Raw genomic sequence first — 22,991 nt, forward strand, 5'->3', positions numbered from 1 at the left:
TGGAAATTATAATACCTACGCTGAAGGTTGATGTTGGGAGTAAATGGACCCTGGGATGTGAAACTGTTTGGAAGTTGAATGGGCTCATGGTGCTTGATCTGGAGATCAGTTCTCCCTGAGAAAGGCTGGCCTTTAGTGTGTGTGTGTGTGTGTGTGTGTGTGTGTGTGTTGGTGGGGGAGGTGTGCATGTGCAACCCTCAACCTTTGGACCAACATTGAGACCATCGCTTGGTCTGGGCACATTCTTGTTTTCTGCTAATGCTTAGCAGAGGTTTGCACAGTTCAGATTCTTAGGGTGCCAGGCTCCCTTCTGCCTCCCCCATCCCCAGTAAGGGATGCCACCTACATCCTCTGTCCATACCTCCTGTCACCTCCCTCCAGTTAATCCTGGACCTCAAATCAGGCCATTCTTAGCTTTCCCCCATTTGTGCCCCTACCTCCGAGACCCTCTGTCCCCAAATCTCTTCCTCCTTCTCCTGAGGCCTCTTCCCCCAAAGTCTTTCTTTTTGGGACTGCTCACTGTTCTTCATAAAAGGCAGGTTAAACTTATCTCCCTCAAATGGTGGATGTTTGAAAGGTGTGGCCTGATGGAAGGAGAGAGACACCCACTGAGCTATGCACCCTTGGGCAAAGTGCCTTTCCCTCCCAGAGATTCAGTTTTCCCGAGTTCAAATCCACAGAGGACGAGGACCCAGCTGTCCTGCGGAAAAAGGCCTTGTGATGTGTACCGTGTCTGTGTTTCCACGTGTGCATTTATTGTTATTGCTCAGTATAGTGTTGAAAAGGCAGACAAATCCCATTAATTACAAAGAGCACAAGCCAGAGATACAGAGAAATAAAGAGTGTACAATAAGAGCACAGTCACTTCCCAGCCCCAATTGCCCCAGAGCCCCCCGGAGCCCGGGCAGCTCGTGGAAGCTGGAACGGCACCATTTCCTCGCTACTGTTATAAAATATGTGCACACAAGAGTTAGCAAAGTGTGGCGACCCCCGAGAGGAAAGGTCCGGAGGGAGAGCACCACAGGCGTTACAAAACAGACTTCGGGGGCTGAGAAGGTCCCAGAGCAGCCTCAAAGGTCTTGTGTTTGGTGGAGGGGGTGATGGCTGATTCCCAGGTCCTGGGATCCCTTTCCCTGTACTTGGGTGAGTAGGATCTCTACATCACAATCAGGAGAGCTTGCTTCAGAACTTGGACAAGACCTGGGGATTTTTCTGCTGTTGTTTGATTTAGGCCTTGGCTCTGGAAGATCCAAAGCCTTCAAGAAATGCACCCCTCCCATCTTCTGATGGGATCTCGGACACTAGGGAGAGAGTTTTGGGTAGGAGGCACGTCACAGTGCACCTAGCTGACAGCCTTCTGTAAGTAGAGCAAGAATGGGCGGAGGGTAAGGGTGGTGTGAAGGTCCAGGAAAGAAATGGCTGCATCCCAGAGGACCTATCATACAACCAGTGAGAAAACTTTGGACAAAGAACAGGAAGTGAACTCCCTCCCCCCTCCCCCCCCCAAAAAAAAAAGCAGTTCAGGAACAGGGATGGGAATAAATGTTTCTCCAGGAGGAGAATAAGAAATACAAACAACTGGGCCATGCATCAGGTAGCTCCAGGTCTGGGAGAGAGCCTTCTTTCTCTTCTGGACTGGGGCAGGTGGAGGGTCCACCCCAGCACAACCAAGGGGGGGGGTGACTTTGGGTCCCAAACTGAGATTGGGAGGGGACTTGGTGGCCTCTCCTGTTGACACCCTTGCTTAGGGTATAGATGAGATGTTGTTGGGGGGAACATCCGGCCTCCCCCCAAGATTTAGGACACTCCTTTTGTTTCTCGTTTTGAGACACTCTATTTAGCGACCCTGAGTGAACAGTGCTTACAATGGCAGGAAGATGTTTGCACGTAGAATGACAGGGCCTAGTATATGGGGTGGGGGACGGGCTGGGGCTGGAAGAAGACTTGGCAACATTTTAAAGTTTACTTAAAGAACAGCTGTGAGACAGTAACCAGCAAGTTTTGTTTTAAAAAAGAGAGAGAGAAGGGTGTTTATCCTATCACATGATAAAACATATAAAGCGACAGTAAGCAAAACTGTATGGCTGGTGCCAGATGAGACACCCAGATAAGGGAACAGAAGAGAAATTCCAGAAATAGGCCCACATCTATATACACCATCAGTATGTGGTACGGGGCGGGGGTGGGGGGGCATTTCAACATGGCTGTGAAGAGTGGCTACTCCAGGGGTAAGCCACCCAGGCTGAGACAGGTCCAGAGTCCTCGGCCCAGTACCATCATTGCCACTGGTCTGGTCTCAAAAGCAGGGCACCCTCCCTCTTGTCAACTCTGTGCTCCAGTTGGGACAAAGGAGGAAGGGGCCAGGGTGAGGTGAGGCGGTAGGAGCAATCGAGGCTGCTTCTGAGTTAGGGAAAGTGCTGCCTGAGTTGCAGGGAGGAGACATTTCCTCCCCGCCCACCTTCAAAAGTGGGTGATTCTCCAGCATCAGGGGTCACTCAGTGGGCCCCTCGCTCTTCTCTCATCTGTTTGGGAGAGACAAGTTGCTGAACTTAGACTTCAGAATGAATCTGCTACCTTCTCCTGGAGCCCTTGTCCAGAGGACAGAAAAGAAGCTACGTGGATGGTGCAGTCCCAAACTAGAAAAAAAATATACATTACAGAATATATATTTACTGTGTTCTGTTTGATTTTGTTTTTTTCCTTTTTTTTTTTTAAACCACAGACATTTCAGAATCACACTGCGGCAGTAAGAAGAGTCAGCGATCGAAGCATAACCATTGCATAGTATTAAATGAACAGAGACGGTGAGTTCTTTATTTACAGTTATTGTCTAGATAAAAAAATTCATAAAAACAGATGAATGGTCATAAATTATTTACCCCCTAATGGGGTGGACTGCCAAACGTACCCCATGCTGCTAGATATAGGACGCAGAGTGCAAGCTTTATGTACTACAGTGAGTTTGGACAAACCAATCATTTCCTCTGTGTGTGTGTGTGTGTGTGTGTGTGTGAGCATCCATCATTCCTGACAAGAAAAGACCAACGCTAATGTCGGGTGTCCTCCGTTACTTCCGCTGCTCCCTGTTCTCCAAGCTAGGCTCTACTCAGAGAAACCCCTCCTGTTTTTCCCTGTGTCCTGGCTCCAAATAAACAGGGAGCATGGGTGTGCAAGCACAGCTTTCCTGGTGTCGTGGAATGAGGTCATGGACACAAGATTGGAACAAAGAAGGTGGGGAGATGGAAAACCTTGAGAAAGGAAGCTACAAAAAAAACACCGTGTTCCAAGGCTGCTCCATGTTTTACATGTGCGGGTCTCTACTTTCTCGGCAGGCGAGCAGTGGGCTGGCTTTTTGTGGTGTTTGTATTGGAATCCAGTAAGCATATCTGAGGGCTGGTCACCCCTTTGGGGATGCAGTTTCCTCTGCTGGGTACATTCAGAGATATTCCTTCACGACAATCAGGTGATGCTCTCGCACACGGAAGGTCCTCCTTCCAGGAAGGTTTTGCCAGGTGGGATGGGCTGACTTGGGATCCCAAACCCTCAGGTTTCTTCACAGCCACCCAGACGTAGGCCCTCCCAGCTGACTATGGCTCTTTTCCCGAGTGGCTCTCATCTTGTTTGTGGAAGAATTCTCTGGGCCTGGAGAAGGGAAGGGCCGAGCTGACACAGAGCAACTGTGGGAAAGGTCAGTATGAGGAATGAATTTTGCAAGCGAGGTGGAAAAGTGTTTGGTTTTCCTCGAAGCATGGGACGTCATCGATCATGGTATTCAAAATGTCTTTTGCACTGTACAAGTTTATGGAAAAAGATTGTATGCTGAAAAGTCTCAAAGCAAACTTTGTATTAAATACAAAAGTTCTTTTATGAAAAAAGCTGATACCCACAAAGTGCTTAGCAGTTAAGAGGCTGACGTACAATTAAATAAGCTCTCATTAAGTGGGATTACTAGTGCTGTTATTGTCTTGGGGGAAAATAACCACCTTTTCTCACCTGTGATACTGTAGGGTTTCAGAATGGCTTTCTGTCTGGGAAAGCGAGACTTGCTGTCAAAAGGCTACAGTATATATTGCGACTACAGGAAGACAATTTGGTTTAAAAATCACACTGAATACATCTCAATATACACATCATAAGGTTCGTTCGGATCTAAATAGTGCAGAGAAAAAGGCTACTCTTCTTCAAAAATAAAAATAAAAGCAGCAGGCCTTAATGATCCTCATCCAGTATGCCAACAGCTCATACGCTGCAATTTATAAGTAAATAAACCTCTAAATTACTAAAAAAAAAATCAACACAGTAGCATTTATAATATTGCAACACTACCTCAACCTCTGTACAGACAGTGCCAAAGAGAACCTTTTTTTTGAAATGCTCTTAGTAAACTCAAGCGAGTTTCATCGAGAGAAAAGTCTTCAACCAGAGCTTGGCGGACCCCGTCATCCTCCTCGGGCCGGGCCGGCCGTTAGTGCTGCAAACCTAGGAAGCCTTCTCTCCTCCTCTCCCTGTGTCTACGGAGCACGAGCACGGTGTTAACCCCCTCCGGATGGACACTCAGTAGCATTTGGCATCTGCCTGAGCCTCCCGCGGTAGTGACATAATTGAACGGAAACAGCAGGCAAAAATCAGAGCATGGCTATTGTAAAACATCAAGGATGCAATCCAGGGAAGTGTCTGTTGGGCTGAGCTGTCTTTATAGCATCTCAGCCACCAGTGTTCTTAAACCGTACAAATAGCCAAAGACGTTATCTACAGGTTTGTAAACAAATTACATTCTTGTTTTAGGACATAAATAAGTTAAAATAGAGCATTTAAGCGGAAACAAGGCAACATGCCGGCAAAAAAACTTTATATATCCGTGTGTGTGTGTGTGTGTGTGTGTGTATACCTATCTATATGGACGTATACGGTCTTGCAGAAGTATACGTTGATATAGATACAAAGAAATGGATATAACCTTGTGAGTGTCTATGAAGTTCTTCGGTTCCATTGGTGCAAATTTACTAGGTGAGTTAAGCTCTGCAGTTTCAAAAAGTTGTTAAATTAACCTATGCAACTGAGACCATGCTGCGCAAGCATTTCAAAAACTCACAGACCAGTCGATTGGATAAATAGTCTCAGAAAAGAGTCTGTTGTCAGTTCCCGCCTAAGAAAACAAACAAAAGACCCTCCCCGACCCCCCCCAAACCAAACAAGGGGAGGACTGGAAGTGCACAGTACATTCATGCAGGGGACGTGGTGGCCTGGCGGGTGCATGGCTGGTCCATGTTCGGGCGGGAGCCGGGAAGGGCTTGTTCTGGGAAAATCGCTCACTCCCACAAGCCCCCCCTCCCCAAGGAGATCCCGCCCCTTGCCTCAAAGTGAAAAAGAGTTCAAACAGCATCGCAGCCAGAAAAAGGGTCTTTTGGGTGGAAATGTTGGTTTTTTCGCCAGTATTTGGTTTCCTGTTGTTGCTCGTTGCTGCTTGGGTGAGCTGGGTGCCTGGATGGGTGGGGCCCGGGGGTGGGTGGCGGCGGGGTCCTCAGCTAAAGCGACGTCTCCAGGCTGTGGATGGGGCTCCCTGGACTTGAAGAGGTAGCTGATTTGCTTGTGTCAGTCGTCAGATTGATCCCGCTGTCGATGGCGCTGTTGTTCTTGTTGAGCGATGACGGCGGGCTCGAGTTCTGCTTGAGTGCGGCATCTTCTTCCAGGTCGGTGTCGTCAATGAGGGGGATGTGGGGCTGTGAATCTTCGATCCGGAATTCGGGGTGAGCCATGAAATTATGGATGGAGGTTCGAGACTCAGGCTTTTCTAGACCTTCATAGAGAGAGCTACGGAACGCCTTCACGACGCGAATCTGCAAGGGAAACATAGGGGTGAGAAGCACTGCCCTGGGTGGGGGGCCCAGTAGCCAAGCTGGGGGGGGGCTTGGAGGAGGGGTTGGGGGGAGGGGTCAGGGCACAGCAGGCGGCTGGAATCCACAGTCGCTGGGTGTTATGAGCATGGGAGGAGGGGGAAGAATGGAAGAGGGGCTCAGGTTATATGCATCCGAGAGGTTTTAAAAACTGCTTTGGTTTTGGTCAGAACTACAGTATGAGGACAGGAGGAATCAAGCCCCATCACAGAGATGGTGGGAAACAGTGGTTAGAGGAAGCATAGTCCATTCCGGCGGCCACCCAGACCTAGTGAGAGACTGAGCCTTGTTAACTTTAGAGCAGAAGTTCAACCATGCAGAAGGGGTGCGGGACCAGGTGGGAATAAAGGAGGAAGGAGGAGAGGCTATTTTTAGAAAATTAATCTCCAAAAAAACCACACACAGTTAAGAAACCATACAACATGGAACAGATAACGTCACAAACGGAAAAGGAACAGAAAGGGGGAGACGGTTGGATGAGCCGGGATGGGAGAAGACACACGAGGGCCAGAGAACAGGAACATCAAACCGAAGGCAGCAAAGCAAACCAAAGCCAACTCAGGGCTTTCTGGGGTGCAGAGCAGAGGCAGCCAGAAAGCACGAAGGAGCCGGCAGACTGATGACATTCATGGGCAGGAGCATGCCACGGTGAGGGGTCAGGAACCACACAGCACACACAGACAGACACACGGCTACACTTGGAAGCCTGGACAATGTGAACGGAGGTCTTTGTACCCAACGTTTCTTTCCTTCATGCATTTGGGAGGTAAACACTCGAGTATAGACTCAAAGCCCTGGCCAGTCATTGGAGTTGGCTTTGGGGTCCCTCATTTCCTGGGGTATTTGATTTACTTGTGCTTTGAAAACACAAAACCCCCAAAAAAGGAAGCCAGAATCAGATGGCCAAACCCAGCCCTGGGTGGGATTCTAGGGGGTGTGGACCTGAGCCACAAAACAGCATGTTCTTTCACCTTCTGTGACTTCGTTGGAAGCCATGGTTCTCTGAACCACGAAAGGGGGTTGGATCTTGAGTCTTCCAGGTTGGTGGAAAGAGCACTGGACTCAGAGTCCGGAAGACTTGAGCCTGAGTCCTGGCTCTGGCACTTTTGGTGCCTTGACCACGGGCAAGTGACCACATTGCCTCACTGGTCGTCCCCTGTCCTGTCTCACGGAATGCAGAGGAACAGGATCCCTGTGTTGAAGAGAGGGGTCCCTTCTCCAGACTCTTGGGAGGGGGAAGCCATGCCTGTCATCTCCAGGGGCAGATGGAACTTGGGATAAAAAGGTACTTTCTCCTCTATTCTTAGCCCCAACTCAGAGTGGAGGCAGTGGCAGGGGAATACAAGGCAGCCTCAGTGCCTCCAAGGAGCAGAGCCTCAGCCGAGGTGGCCGTGGAGCTGAGAGCAGTGGCTGCCTCCACACCACAGACCCGCGGGAGGCAGAGGACCGCTGGGGTCCTTGTGGGGAGGCCCTTGCGGTCCCAGGATCTGTGGAACTCTCAGCTGAACCCAGGGGTATCTTCCTGGTGGGACACAGGTGGGGAAAGCGTGGGCCATGGAAGCGAGTTTTCTGGGTGACTGTGGCTGGTGGTTTTAAGTGTCATAGCTCAGGGTCTATTTTACTATTTCAGAGGGAAGTGTTTCTAAAGCACATAAGATGTGTATCTATTTAGTGTGTACAGAGAAGGGTTTAACTTCAAGTTGGTCAGGAATCCTTTTCGGTCTTGTGTAAGACCCCACAGTTTTGATTTTGTTTGTTAAGTTTCTTTTCTTGTCAGCCATCATTAGTAGTTCTGATTTTTCCTTGTTTTCTCAAAAGCATCTCGGTCCCTTTTCCTCCTTATGTGCTGGGGCTGGGGACTCCATGGGACCCTCCTTGTTGGAATCATGCTTTAAATAAGAGGCAGCAGGTGCCTGCAGATGCCATGCATTAGTGCTGGCCCTCTGACAGGCATTTCACTGCTCCGAGGATTCTTTCTCCCTGGATTCCCCATTCGTGGCTCTGCAGAGATTATTAAATATTCTGATCTCCTGATGAGCAGGCCACTGCACCCTTGATTCAGTGAGAACAATGAAAAAGGTGTTGTGGGCCTCAGTTTTCTTATCTGTAAAATGGGAATAATAATCACTGTAACTGCCCAGCCTAGTGCCCAGTGTGTTCTGAGGCTGAACTGCAATAAGATGCTGGCTGGGGCACCTGGTGGAGGAGGAGGGATGGTGGCAGGACCCTGTCATGTGACTGAAAATGCAGAGGGGACGACACACAATGAGATGCAGGCCCCTTGCCCTCCCCCTGGCATGGAGACAACAGAGAGAATGAACTGCTCTGGACAAGACTGTGGGGACAAGACTTTTCGGGACACCCCACCACGGCCATCTCAAGTCTCCACTTCGGTTCACTCCGCGGCTGAAATGGAAAAAAAAAAAAAATACGGGAAGAAAAAAAGCTCTTCCGCCTCCCTTCCCTGCCTACCCTAAAGTGAGATTTTTGGGCGTGAGCCGCATTTGGGCATGGGGGGAGGGGAGAGGGGTGAGGACCGGGCCTGTGGGATTTTAGACATTTTGGTTTCATCAGCACAAAGGGAGTAGGACACCCATGCCCGTGTTGGAGGGCTCTGAGGAAATGCGTAGGCCCCGGGCTGGGACGGGTTCGACATACTCGAATGTTTACCCGGCTTCAGGGAAGCCAAGAGTCTGGGATTGATTCACATTCATTTCAGGCTCAAGGTTAAAGACTCACAACCTCTTTTAATTTCACTCTCTCTTGCTGAACTCTGTATCCAGGGTTCTCTAGCCCTCTAGGGAAACAAACACATGGAATATTCAGACAGTGGAGAGGTCTAGGCCCCACCCCAGAAGCAAGCCATTTTCTCGCCAACCCAAGATTGCACTAAGTCAGTTACCAAAACGCTAATGAGAGATACAGTTTTCTTTTCTTTCCTTCTTCATTTCTCCCCTTAAGAGATGCAAACTCCTTGCTCCTAGCAGTCCTCAGAATCAGGAATGTGTCGGGGAAGTGGCAATAGGAGATGCCCGGTCTGGTAGTGGCCAGAAAGTGGCCGGTTCTGGGTTAGGACCCTGCAGTTCTTGGCTTGGTTGGTTTGAAGGAGTAGGACCTTCACTGACCAACACGGAGCCTGCCACACACTCGCTAAATACAAAAGTGGTTTGAGATGGGTGCAGATGAGTGTAGCTTGGCCCTGGGTCAGAGCTGAATGTTAATTTTGTCCTGGATCACCAGCGGGGAGGTGCCCTTCTCCCCAGTCCCTGCCAGGCTGGTAGAAATTCAAGCAGAGAGACAGCTTTCTTGGCCTTCTAAATCCCAGAGGATCGGCTCCTTTCCACTGTATGAGACTATGGGCACGGGCACTGGTTCTGGAATGAAAATTCCGCCTCTGCAGGCTCCAGGTCTATGCGCTTGTCTGGAAAGTGGTGTGCACTGGTGGGAAAAATGAGGGACTTTGGAGTCAGGCCTCTTGCCACTCACTTGGGTGATCTTGGTCAAGTCAGTCCACTTCTCTGAGCCTCAGTGTCTTTCTCAGTTAAATGGATATATTGAAGAAACTCCTTCCTCCTATTCATTTGCGAGGCATATGTGAAGTGAAGAATATGGGAACAGCTTTGGAAAACGCTGAGTGAGGCTCAAGTATAAGGCCTTATAGGCATGTGCCTTTAAGTTTCTGGGGGAAAAAACCTCTCATTTTTGAGTGAGTCAGAAGAGGAAAGCACGAGAGGGGACGAGAGTTCCCGCACAAACATTCCGGATGTCAGCCTGACCTGCCTGTCATGTCTGCATGCACCTGTCTGCCTGGCACCCTCTGTCCCACAGTGGTGCCTGGGGAGCGATGTGTGATGTGGTGGGGGGGCTCCTCACCCCAAGGTCATGAGTCAGAAGTCCATCCCAGGGACAGGGGCCCCCGGCCTTGGTGCTTAACTCTTGATAACCCAGGAAACAGTGGTTTGACTCCTTCTAGAATATACAGACTCCAGGTATTTTGAACTCAGCATGCATATGGCTATCCTCCTCTGCTGGAGAATCCCCAGGAGGAAGACCCTCCTCAGAGGAGGTGGGAGGCAGCCTACCTTTCCATCCCACCCAATTTGGGACCCCTTCTCTTAACTGTGGCTACTGGCTTCACACCTCCCTGTGGGAAGAAAGCCTTTGGCTTTTGAAGGGACCTTGGCTGGTAGCTAGAGGGCCCTCAGAGTCCTTGGAGACCAGAGGGTATGTCATTGTTATAACGACTATTCAGGAGAAGGAGGAACTGGGACTATTTATTTAGAGTTCACATTGTGACTGTATTGACCAAAATGTGTGTGTTGAAACCACAGAGGTCGTGATCTCTTTTGGAACCGGTACCCTTGGCTAGGGGGGATGGTCAGGCTCCCATAAAGCATGCTGAATTACAGTCTGGAGTCTCCAATAGAGGGTAGGAATACAAAATGCTTAAGGAGACAAGATGGCAATTGGATGAGGGAGTCACTCTTGACCATTCCTGTTGGGTCCTTGGAGAGGTGGGCAAAAATCGGTGTTTCTCTGAAGAAGTGTTGAGAGCTGATTGTTCCTCGGCTGGCCTTATGGTTTTATAAATGGCACAGGAAAAGGTGAGAATGATATTACCCAGGTTTGAGATGACCAAGCTCTTTCCCTAGACTATAAGAGCTAAGGTGAGGGGCTATGCCACAGGAAGACTTCCAAAGGCTGCATGGGTGCCCAGAAATGCCAGGTTGTCTCTGGCTGTGGCCAGGGTGAAGCACCATGCCTCAAGAAAGAGGCTAACCCGGGATGGACAAACAGCTGAGTGAGCACTCAGAAGCCAAACTGGCTGGCAGCCAGACCCAGCCAGGGGGCTGTAGGAGTCACGAGGAGGGGTGGCAGGAGCCAAAAGAAATGGATTTTTCAGCCAGTGGCTCTCCAGACCGGAACTCTTTTTTTTTTTTTAAGTGATCTCTACACTTGAACCAAGATCAAGAGTCATATGATCTATCCACCGAGCCAGCGAGGTGCCCCTAGACCAGAACACTTGGTCATTGGTCTTCAAGAAAGGTGGTAGTGAGTGCTGAGCAAGGCCAGAGCTATGTGGATGCAGGAGTAGGTCAGCTGGGTGAGGCTCTCTGCTGTAAAGGGGAGGAGGAGGGGACCAAAGTGTTTCCTGCCCTGAGAAAGCCTGGCAGTGACTTCCTAGTGATAGTCACAGACATGCGACTTGGACACCATCTGCTCAAATAGCTCTCCATTTCACTTTGGCTTCACCTCCCCATTGCTGGGATTTTGTGCTAATGAGTGAACATGGAAGGGCTTTTGTTCCCCTTTCTGCACCCCCCCCCCCCATCCTGTCTACCTGGCAGGGCTGCATCCATTGAACAGTCATGGGATATGAGCATATGCCATCAGCAGTCTCTCTGTGCTTGTGTCTCCCACCAGAGGGCTCAGATGGCCCAGGTCCCACCCTGCATGCAAGTCCTTTCCCACCCAGTGGAAGGGGATGTGTGTGGTGGGTGTACTGTGTTTGGATGGGGGAACAGGCACTTTACAAAATATGGAGAGATGAAGCCTTGTCAAAAGCTGGGCTAGAACAGACACACTGTGGCAATCTGAGAAGACGAGAACCAGGGGTTCCCTTATGGTTTGGGAGAGGCTGACTGGAGACAAGGTAAAGGAGGCAGGTGGCAAATAGACATTTCTTATTCTCCCTGGGGCCTGAAGCCATGGGGAAGGGGTGGTTCAGAAAGATCTTGACAGTCCAGAAATGAGAGACCCAGGTCAGAAGTCTCCACTTGAGAGGAGGAGGTGAGCTTGGCAGGAGGGAGAAGATGGAGGAGGTCAGAGTCCTCCGCTATCCCTGAGATGAGGAAGGGCCAGAAGCCACGGGTTAGACCAGGTCCTTCAGGGCCTCCTGGCACCCAGCCAAGACGTGAGCCTGGGCCCACCGTTTTGTACCTGAGGTCAAGCTGAATGGGTCAGGAGCTCTGTCCTTTCTAGAAAGGGGTCAGACCCTCAGTGTGCAGGGAAAAGTGTGTGTAAGGCAGTGGATGTCCTCAGATGTACAAGGAGAGAAGGCAGAGGGTTCTGAACTACCAGGCTGTGATCTCCTTGATGGCCTGGGAACCCTCACTGACTAGGATCTCTGACCTATAGTGACCCCTCTCTTGGCTGCACCCCACTGTGACTTGACTGTGACCCCTCAGGGCCTTGACCCGTGGTAACCCCCTACCTAACTGACTATAAGACTCTAACTGCTTGGCCAACTCTGACTTTGCCCTCATGGGCTAGGCTTTTCCTGACTAGTATGATCCTAGACTGATCCTAGACTGATGCTTTGCCCTCCCCGCTGACTGCTGTCCCTTGGCTGCTGTGACCCTTTGGTGCTGGGACATTTGATCACGGGAAACTCCCCTCCAGATGCTGATCCTTTGACTGACCCAGACCTTTTTGGCCACTTTCAACCTTCACGACCCCTTAGCTGAGTGGTTAAATCCCTGACCCTGACCCCAGCCAACCCTGGCCCACCAAATGACTGCCACCCCATGACTGGCAATGCTCTCCTGACCAACTGGGACCCTTCTCTATGGCTCTGGTCCCTCAGCCCCCTGGGCCTCGCCATGACTGGCTGCCCCCCGTGTCCTTGGTGCCCCGGCCCCTGCCCGCCCAGCACTGGCGTCGGTGGCGCCCGAGGCAGTAAGGATTCACACTCACGCCCAGCTGCAGCAGGAGGAAGGCTGGTCGGAGAGGAAAGAGCATTGGACAACGACACGCGACTAGGGCTAGAGAGATTGGCTACGTCCTGGCTCTGGCTGGTGACGGAGGACTGTCTCCGCAGGGCCCCCTGAAAGGAGGCCCCGCTCTTGAAAGTATTGACTACTTCAATCTGCAACGGAGGAGAGAACGAGACAAGTTGCGAGAAGAACGGACACACAGCTACACGACTGACAGGCGCAACGCCACGAGAACAGCCGCAGCCACGGTGACAACGACAACGTCACTTAAAGTCAAACAAAGACTACCAGACACATTCAAAGCCTCTGCAAGATGTCTGCTCAGCTCCAGGCCCATCTGTAGGCCCCAGAGTCCCGGGGAGGGCTGGCCAAGGGGGCCGTGTGCTGGGGTCCTTGTCGTGGGGGAGAACCCAGGCTCGTCAGGAGGCTCTTGGTCTGAAACCTGTCCCACCCCGACCCCGGCTCTCAGAGAGTGCTGTCTCCTGAACCTTGGTCACCCCTAAAACTAGGGGGGCATACCTACCTCTCAGGGCTGTGGAGGCCAATGAGAGGATGTTTGGGGGTGCCCTGTGGGGTGTGAAGCAGCCCAGGTGATCTTCTGTTTGTTACCTAGGCCTGGCGGATCGAGGTAGGGGCTGGGCAGTACTTCCCAGAGTGATGGGGGGGCAAGGGACCCAGCCTCTCTCAGTTTCCTAGTCCCCCGTGTCCCTCATCCCGCGGGGCTGTGAACGCACAGTGTGAACTACGGCTCCAGCCTAGGCAGAGGGCTGTGCGAGAGTGTGTGGGGCCTACACATTTGTGGCACGTGTCTCTGTCCTGGGGAAGGAATCCGTCCCACGTGTGTGCTTGGCATGTGTGTCCTTGGTGTGCACGTATGTGTCTGTGTATGCGTGGGGAAGACCAAACTTTGCTTCCCAGAGTGGCGTCAACACCCTGGCGGAGGGCAGTGTCTGAAGGCCCAGGTGGAGGACATGTAAGCATGTGTAGAGATGCCAGGACCTCCCAGGCTGACCCCCAGGCCCGGGAGAATGTGGGGTTGGCCCTGCCCTTACATGGACTGGTGCCCACCCTTGCACTGCCCCTCCCGGTGGCCGCCCCGCGACCCCGACCCGAGCCCCTCACTCACCTCAGCACTCAGGCCCCCTCCCCGCTTTGGGGCATCCCCCCTCGAAACCCATGGTGGGTGTGACCCCCAGTCTGACCCCTCGCTGGTCTGCGGGGCGAGGCGGAACATTCCTGGGGAGGCCGCAGCTTCTTCAGCAGCCACGGGAGCGTGCGTGTGGGGAACACGGCTGGTGAGATGGGAGAGCAGGGCCGGAGTCCGGTCTCTGAGTGCCTGTGGGGTGGCATGGAGCACGCCCGTCTCCGTCACCCACCCGCCCTGGGAGCCTCCTGTACCTGGGTCTGGATCCGATTCAGGCCTCGGAACCACAGGATCTGGCCCCGCCGCAGCTCCCTCTCGGCGTGGTCTATCTCCTCCACGTCCTCATTCAGCTCCTCCTCCGGGATCTCCTCCTTCTGCGTGAGCCTCCCCGCCTCCTTGAGGAACTTGAGCCTGCTGGTCGGGATGGTGGCGATGACCTGCAGAGGGTCCAGCGGCAGGGTGATGGGGGCCGTCCCACAGGTGGCCTCCTTCTGCCCTGCCACCCCACCCCCCTCTCCTCCCCACTTACCTACTCATGCTCAGCTCGCTGCTTAACTCATCCTACCTGTTCCTCAATTCCATCTTGTATAATTGCTTATTGATTTGCTTTTTAAGTCACTCATTCAGAGGAAAATCTTGGCCTTCAGGAGTTGGACAAATGTGACTTTGAATATGCCCCAGGCCTTACAGGCCACATGACCTTGGGTAAGTCACTTAACGTCTCTGAGCTCTGCCTTTCCCATCTGTAAAGCTGGGGGTAATTCTCAGAGTTGGAGGATTAAGCAGGGTGGTGTATCTAAGTTGCTGTGCATGAGCCTGGCTCATGGCTGGCCCTCAGGTCCCTGGGCTCATTCCTCCTGATCATTTGGTCCTGTGGAAACTGAGTGTGGGCAATAGGGGCCCAGGGCACGGGTACCTTGGGGGCAGCCAGTCCTAGGACTTGGAATGGTTGCCTTTCCAGAAAGGGAAGGCAATATGGGAAGGGGATATGCTTTTATCCTTAATTGTCCTCCAAAGAGCTTGTCTGTGGGGCTGAGACCTGAAAGACAGACCTTGTGGGGAGGCTGAGGTGACAGCGATTAGAGGCCCCTTTCCTATCCTGTAGGGACAAACAGAGGCTGGCCTGGACACTCAGTCTCACGGGTTCTCTGGAGGTTTCAGCATTGCCCACCGGCATAATCCTCAGGCGTCAGGAGTCTGCTCTCCCAGAAGCCAAGAGCTCCCTGAGGGTGTGGGCTCTAGGAGGATAAAGATGGCCTGGCTGTGAGGGTGCCCAAGGAATGGGGTTGTGAAGTCAAATCTAGTTTATCAACTTCCCAAAGAAGCTCCAAAGTTGCAAGAAGGACCTTTTTGGATGAAACTAAATTTTCTTCTTTATCTTCTATCTAATTTCTGCTACTGCAACTTCCCACTCCAGCCTGGAACAGCTTGAAATCAAGAACAATGTCTCAGGCAACCTGGGGCTCCCAGTACCTGGATGACGGAGCACCTTGGGAATAAGGCCCCCTTGGCCCAGATCCAGCTCCAGGTACTTCTCCCAAGCACTGCATCCTGGTCCGTCTGCAAGCAGACGTGCTCTGAAGGAGTGTGCGCACGTGTGTGTGAGCGTGTGTGTGTATGCATGCACACATGCACACACGCACACATGCTTAGGACTTGGGCAAAAGTAGGGAGAATGTTCTGGGTCACGGCTGGAAGGGCCCCCACAGAGCAGTCAGCCCATGGTTCCCTAAAGCTGGGGAGGATCTCAGACACAGCACTGGATAGCTCTGAGACAAGGCAGCATTCACCCCTCTTCTGTTTCCTTGGAGCCCTCTGAAGGAGTCTTTGCTTGGACTCTTTTAGACAACAAGCTGGCTTCAGGATCTAGTTAGAGTTTAATAACATAGTTCTCGTTGCATTATTATTGTTTTGGTTAGCTTCTGTGTATGACAGATGATGCCGATTTTCTAATCATGTTAACAACATAAAGTTGCCTTTTGAAATAATTTCAATTAAAATAACTGATTGGATTGAGGGAAACCATCAAGCAAATAGTAGCATCAGAGGTATATAGATCTATAGCAAAAATTATAGTGGTGGTACCCCAAAGACCAGTATTTGGGACCTGGGGCCAAACCCCATTGCTCACATGCCCAGAGATGGGGAGGACCTTGCCTAGGGCCAGACAGCGAGCCCAGGGCAGAGCCAGGACTTATTCCTGGGGCTCCCGGATTGCCTGTCCAGTGCTCTTTCTCTCCCTCTGCTGAGAACCCATCCAGAACGTACCTGGCCCCAGACGAGCTCTCCCAACCCGATGAATATGCACCACATCCACTGGTCCAGCTGCAGCGGAGAGCAGCTGAACGGCTTCCCCCCAAACTGCACGATCACTATCTGGAGGTCAAAGGGGAGCACAGGGACAGAGAGAGAAAGAGAGAGAGAGAGAGAGAGAGAGAGAGAGATAGGCCATCAGGGGCCAACTCAGGGGTCTGGGCTCTCAGGGCACTGCCAAGGGGCCCCAGCTGTCCACTGCCCACCCCAGCCCAGGTGAGGGTGGGGCCTGGCTACCTGGATGGCAAAGGTGCCCAGCACGATGGTGCAGAAAATCGGGTTCCGGAAGATGCCATCAAAGACATTGCGCTCGCCATGGATCTTGCGGGCATTGATCTCGTTGAAGAGCTGCATCATGACGAAGGTGTTGAAGATGATGGTGTAGTGCTCCGAGGGTGGCGAGTGCAGGGGTGCGTTCCTCCCACTGTCGATCTGGAACATCTTCTCGCCTGCCAAGCCGAGAGGGTGGGAACTGGGCTGAGGGCCATGGCTGGGGAAGACGCTGGCCCCGAGTGGGGGCCTCTCCTGCACGGCCAGGTGGGTCATGCAGGTCAGAGGCGGTGCTCTGGATATCAGGGGGCAGAGTGGGCTTGCGCTGTTGGGTGGTCCTGAGTGTGAGTGGAGGGATAACAGAACCCTTTCTTCTCTAAGGGGAAAGACCTTGGGTGAACTTTACTCTGCTTTTCTGTGGAGTTCTGATAAAGGTGGAATGCCAGCTGTGTTGTGAGCTGACACTGCTTATAGAAAGTGACCTCCAGCTGGCAAACTCATCGGGGACTGGGAAGACTGGGCGTGAACTAGGAATCCCTGGTGGAGCCCGTGGCCTTGGGCTCCCCTGAAAGGGCTACTTCTTGTAACTGAATGTGTCCCTTGCTGAGGCCTCTGGAGACCCCTGGGGCTCTTATAGGAAACATCGAGTGCTACCTGGAGGTTGGGGCTCCTAGGCCAGGCCGGCTCTGCCTATGTGGCCTCCTTCTCTTGTACCTGAGCTGTCACGTGATGGGGGAGAGTCGACCCCCCCCCCCCCCCGGCTGCTGTGTGGACAGCCACAGGTGGCAGGCCTGATGTCATTCTATATCCGTTTGCAAAGCTGCGTAAGCAGGTGCCGGGAGAGCTTGTGGAATTTTCAGAGTGTGAGGTGTTGAGCTGAATCCAAGACCACTGAGGGTAGGTGCTCAAGTGGGGAAGCCAGCAATTAGACCGGGAAACTGCCCTCTTCTCCCCTCCCCTACCTGGCAACCTTCTCTCCTAGTTTTTCATTCATGTGGCTTCTTCAAAGACTCTACACATAATCTTTACGATAGTCCTGCCAACACATTGCTTTCAAAATTTACACAAGAGGACTTCCCCTTGAGGAGTAGGGTCCACGCACTACCCACACCTGTGCCCTGGACTTAGCAGGTAAGTGCTCATTATGGGCATGGAAAGCCCAGCGCCTCATGTGGAGGGGCCCTGCCCCGGCTGGGGACTCCCAGCTGGCCCCCACTCCCTGTGTGACTGTGGACCAGCCCCTTCCCCACTCTGGGCCTTTCCGTGACCCAGGGGTAGGCTTGGCCCACATCATCTCTGAAGCACCCAAGGAAACGAGGCCTGGTCTTTACCCAGGCTTCTGAGTTGGGCTTCGTCCCCCAGGCAAAGTTACCTCACCTCTGTGTGCCTCAGGGCACTCACTGTAATGTATGGTGGTGGCACAGGTGCCGGCCCCACTGAGTGGCTGGAAAACCTAAATGAAGCAGCCTAGATGAGAATGCTGTGGAAATAGCTTGTGGCTAGGCAGGCATGCGGCACCTCCCCAGGGAAGTCTCAGTGAGGATGCCTTCAGGAGCGAGGATAAGGTGCAGGGATGGGTCAGAGGAGGGGCCAGAGCCCTGGGCTCCTATGGGGCAGGTGAGAGGGGCATGAATCAGCACTTGGGTGCCGCCTTGCACGGTGTGTATTCAGTTTCTGGAGCCGTCATCAGTGGCAAAGCCCTGGCTTTGGGGTGGGCCAGACCTGAGACGGGGCCTGGCTCTGCCCAGGAATTGCTCTGTGACCTTGAGCAACTAACTTCACCTCCCTGGGCCTCTGTTACCTCCCTGGCAAACAAGAAGGCAGATGTGAATCCAGAACGCTGTGTCTGGGCCACAGTGTCCCAGGTGGGCCGGCGGGGGACTCACCAACAAAAAGCAGGGTGAAGATGAGGGTGAGCTGGTAGACGGCATGGCCCAGGATGTTCTTCATCATGGTCCGAGAGATGAGGGGCTTGTTACGGCCGTATGGCTTCCTCAGAAGCAGGGTCTCGGTGGGCGGCTCAGTGGCCAGGGCCAGCGAGGCGAATGTGTCCATGATGAGGTTTACCCAGAGCATCTGCACGGCCTTCAGAGGGGAGTCCTGGAGATGGCAGTGGTGGGGAAGGCTGTCATGGGGGAGGCCAGCCCCACCTGCCGCTACGAAGTGCTGGGTGTGGGTCTCAGCAGCATCTTGGTGGCATCTTGAGTCAGCTCTGCCCAGTGGGTCTGCCCTAGGCTGGCCTGCCTGCTGGGCTCCTAAGCAGGCACCCAGCAGGTTTGATAGGCTTTCCCTTCCCTGGAGAACAGCCTAGACCTGTGTACCCGTGTTCTCCTCCAAAGAGAAAATAGAGTCCTCTGGGCATAATGGTGAGCAGCTCTCTGCCTTCTGGGAAACTTACCTACACCCCCACCATCTGCCTTCCTCCCCTCCACTCCCTGTGGACACATCTCTCCTGGCTAAGGCCAAGATCCCGTCTCCGGCACAAATCCCGTGTCCTCACCCTCCCTCTGCCCTCCCCATTGCTGCTTTCTGCTCAGCTGTCAATGGCTCTGGTCTCTGCTATCCCACAACCAGTGCCCATGACCCCTGTCCTCTCTTCACTACCACCCAGTTCCTTTTTACCTCATCATCCCACTTTACTTTAAGCAATTATTGTGTGCCTCTGTGATTCCAGAAATAACACATTTGGTGGTGGAACATTTGGGCAAGTAAGGAATAACAGAAGAAGCTAAAACTCATCAGTGGTCTTGTCACTTACAGGCTGCCGCCATCCACATTCTGGTGTGGATCCCTGCACGCCTCTCTCTGGCTGAGACTGGGGTCCTATAGTGGTACCGCTCTGTGCACAATCATATTGCGTGGGGTGCACTGCCTGGAGGAGCCGATCGACTGTCCCCTCCTCCCTCGCACGCCCGACTAACATGTCTTTGGGGGCCAGACTTTGGCCTCTCTGTGCTCCCCAAATCCCCTTCTCCAAGGTCACCAGCACCTTCCTTGTCACCAATCTAGAGACACATTTTCCAGCCTCATCTCCTGGTTTGGCCACTGCCTCCTCCTGGAGCCTGACCCCACTCGTCTGGCCCTCCTCTTCCTCTCTCAATGTTCCTTCTCCATCTCCTTCAGGCTCTTCTTCCCCTGCCTTTTATTTTCTTATTTTTTAAATATTTGTTTATTTTTGAGAGAGAGAGAGAGAGAGAGAGAGAGCGAGCGCATGTGCGCACACACACACACAGGTGGGGGAGGGGCAGAGAGCAAGGGAGACAGAGGATCTGAAGCAGGGTTCTCCCTGATAGCCCCAATTTGGGGCTCAAACTCATGAGCTGTGAGATCACGACCTGAACTGAAGTCGGATGCTTAACCAACCAAGCCACCCAGCTGCCCCTTTCCCTGCCTTTTAAATCCGTGCCCCCCATGGCCTCTTCTTCAGCCCTGCTCTCCTCTCCACACCTGTCCCCCTGGCTTTCATTTTGTTGCCCACCTCTCCCCACTCTCCACCCCAGACTTCCCCCTCTGGTATGAGCCTCATCTACTGGGGGAACACTTCCATTCAGGAAGCCCACAGACTCTGTAAGCCTAATAGCCTAAACTGAGCTGTTCGTCATGCCCCTGTCATTTCTCAGTGCATCCCCCAAGGCCCACTCTGCCTGCACGCCATACACTCACTCACTTCTGCTAGATACTCATCATAGCCCTTCCTCCAGGCCACCTCTCCCACCTCTGCCCTGGCCCAGCCAAGTTCCCCAGGCCCTGTGGCTTCTTCCTGCTCACCAGCCTTCTCTGTTTACAAGTGCTTCAGGGTCAGGGCCCCCCACATCTCCACCAAGGCCTACACGGCCCTGCTGCCAACTTAGTCTAAGACCTCAGGCAAACGGATAGTCCTCCCTGAACCTGTTTCCCCAGCTGGTGTCAGTGGGTCTCCAAGAAACCTTGCAGGAGCTGCTGTGCTGCGGGAGTGTTCCCTAAGCCACCACTAGAGGGAGTCTCTCGCCCACAGAGCAGGAGAGGGCCCTTTGGGCAGAAGGGACCCACCAGCTACCTCCCAGCTCACATTCTCAGGATAGGGTACTGGGTGCTGCCACATGCAGCCCCAGGGGCTCAGAATGCAACAGAGGGGAGCAGCATTCCTGAAGCCACAAGCTCTTCACGGCAGTGCTACCTTCCGGACCTCTGGGGGCTCCTGTCTGTGGGCAGGAGCTTGTCTGCCCATGTGATTGCCAGAAGGCCTTCGAATACCAGCCCTCTCCTCCCCCAGGCCAGGCTGGTCAGTCCCTAGGGGAAGGAAGGAGGCTGCGGGAACAATGGAAGGTTCCTGACTGGTCCATCCTCTGAGCCTCAGTTTCTGCCTCTGTAAAATGGGCATCATCACAGTTCCCACCTCATGGGGCTGGGGGAGGAAACAGTGAGGCTGTAGACATGCAGGCCTGCTGGCTGGCCTCAGGGGATGGGGCTGCCCCTGACCCAGATAGTGATCCTGATGGACAGCTGCCTCTCCATGACCAAGAGCCCCAACCTGTCCTCAGGGCCCCAGGCAAACAGGCCTCTCCTGTCACACTCCTGCCAGAACTGAGGCCCCCAGGACCCTGCCGGTTCCTTGTTCCCAGCCGGTTGTCGGATACCCCTTGGGTCCTGCCCCACCCTGCCTCCCTCTGGCCCTTTGGGGGCTCTGCCTTCCTTCAAGGATGACCTCTACTGCCTCCTGGAGCAAGGACCGGGCCTGTGCCTGGCTTGGGCCATCCTGGGGGTGAGGCTTGACATCTCTCATTTGCCAGATGACCGTGGGCCAGCCCCCGACCTTGCTGAGCCTCATTTCCTCGGGCTGGTGCCTGCACCTGAGGTCTGCGATGCAGCTCCTGGCCCTCGGCAGGGGCTCCCCCAGGCTTTGGCATGCCCCGCCCTGCCCGCCCCCCTGGAGGACCCACCTGCGTGATGCAGGCGCCTGTGAAGGCCACAATCACAGCCACTACGTTGACTGTTAGTTGGAACTGCAGGAATTTGGAGATGCTATCATAGACGTTGCGGCCCCACATCACTGCCTTGACGATGCTGCTGAAGTTGTCATCCGTCAGGATGATGTCCGAGGCCTCCTTGGCCACATCCGTGCCTGCGATGCCCTGTGGGGACAGGGACAGGAGCCTGGGTGGGGCAGCTGGGGGGATGGTGAGCAGTTCAAGCAGCACCGTCCTCATCCCCTACACATCCTCAGTCCTACAACATCCCTTACATGCATACTCCCAACTGCATGGCCAGGACCACGTGGGGTGTGTGTGCCTGTACTTCTCACAGACTCAGCCCCCTGAGGCCAGCTCTCTGTTTTCAGGAAACTTCTCCCTGGCCCATCCCCCCCCCCACCAATGCCTCCCCCCTCCACACCCATTGCAGGGAGCCCCCCTCTACCCTTCCAGGAAGACCGTGGCGGGGGGCCAGACAGCCTTGAGAGCACTGGGCACATGAGGTGCATGGTGGGTGAGCTGAGTGTGAACTGGGGGTCCCGCACAGTCAGCTGGAGGCCATGCTGCCCACACCCCATGCCTATGAGCTCCTACCAGGCACCACCCTGGGCCCACTGTGAGCTGCCCCTACCATGGCAAAGCCCACGTCAGCCTTCTTGAGTGCAGGCCCGTCGTTGGTGCCATCCCCTGTCACGGCCACCACCTGCCGCTGCTCGGTGTGTGTGCTGTCGATGATACCTGTGGGGTGGGGCAGGAGTGTGCTTAGGGCCCTGGGATAGACGCTCCACAGGGCCAGGGCAGCCAGGACCAGTCTGATTGTTGGGAGGACCCTGGGCTGGGCACAGCTTCCTCTTTGGCCCCAGCCATGCCCCTCCCCGCCCCCCATCCTGGCTCTTCCCAGCTCCAGGCTTGCCCACAGCTGCCAGCACCTGCAGGGCATGTCGGGCACCTTAGCTCCCTGCGGGCTTGTGGCCCTCTGAGGTCTGGGCCCTCACTGCCTTTCCAGCACACTCTGCACTCTCTGCAGCCCTTGGCTCGGTGGCCACTCCAGCCAGAACATCTCCTCGTCTGCCTGTGTTCCAGGAGCTCCTCTGTTCTCCAGAGGCTGGGGTCCCACCACCTTCTCCCTGGGCCGTCCAGTCACTTACTGAGGAGGCCCGGGCTGGGCCATTTGCTGACGACCCCTGACCCACCATTCTGGCCTTGACCTCTCTCCAGACATTCACCCTCAATAAAATATAAAATATTCAGAAAGAGAATAAATAGGTGACACGTGGCTCCGTCACTGAGCTGGGGCCAGTGGAGAAGAGTGGGTGAAAGATGTCATCATGGGGCCCACGTGGAGTTTGAGAGGACATGTCCACGGACAGGACAGAAATTTGAATGTTACTCTTGACATGTCTCTCTCTCATCCCGCACCTCATATCCATGGCCAAGGCTTGCAGATTGTGCTCCGAGATCCCAGGTGAACTATCCCACTTCTCTCTGTCCCGTTCCCTCTGCCACCAGCATCCCCCTGCCCTCTCCCTAACCCCAGGCTGCCCCTCCAATCTGCACAGCAGTGCCAGGGGCTCTCTCTAAGCCCTGGGACAGACCTGTCCCCTCCTTCCAACTGAGAGTCATTCTCTCACTGCCCACCCTGGCCTCGGGGTGACATCCATGTTCTTAGCTCCCTCTGAAAATTTGAAGTTCCCTGTGGTCAGGC

The 22,991-nt window shown here is 53.7% G+C and overlaps 1 protein-coding gene across 15 annotated transcripts in view; it reads right to left on the reverse strand.

Annotated features, from left to right (window-relative positions):
• Positions 1-734: 734 nt before the first annotated feature.
• Positions 735-22,991, reverse strand: part of ATP2B2 (ATPase plasma membrane Ca2+ transporting 2) — a 387,749-nt gene continuing 365,492 nt past the window's right edge. For 10 of the 15 annotated variants that reach the window (XM_023250012.2, XM_023250013.2, XM_023250008.2 and 7 more), the window contains 7 exons: positions 21,918-22,024; positions 21,257-21,448; positions 18,224-18,437; positions 16,305-16,516; positions 16,023-16,130; positions 14,009-14,191; positions 735-5,837 (listed from right to left, as the gene is read on the reverse strand). In XM_023250012.2, the coding sequence (XP_023105780.1) occupies positions 5,526-5,837; positions 14,009-14,191; positions 16,023-16,130; positions 16,305-16,516; positions 18,224-18,437; positions 21,257-21,448; positions 21,918-22,024 (1,328 nt within the window). In that variant the 3' untranslated portion in view covers positions 735-5,525. Of the gene's footprint in view, positions 5,838-8,636; positions 8,692-12,590; positions 12,763-14,008; positions 14,192-16,022; positions 16,131-16,304; positions 16,517-18,223; positions 18,438-21,256; positions 21,449-21,917; positions 22,025-22,991 lie in introns of all 15 variants that reach the window. The other 5 variants (XM_023250019.2, XM_023250018.2, XM_023250015.2 and 2 more) reach the window with 3 other exon arrangements.

The sequence above is a fragment of the Felis catus genome, chromosome A2 (genome assembly GCF_018350175.1).
Source record: "Felis catus isolate Fca126 chromosome A2, F.catus_Fca126_mat1.0, whole genome shotgun sequence".
Lineage (NCBI taxonomy): Eukaryota > Metazoa > Chordata > Mammalia > Carnivora > Felidae > Felis > Felis catus.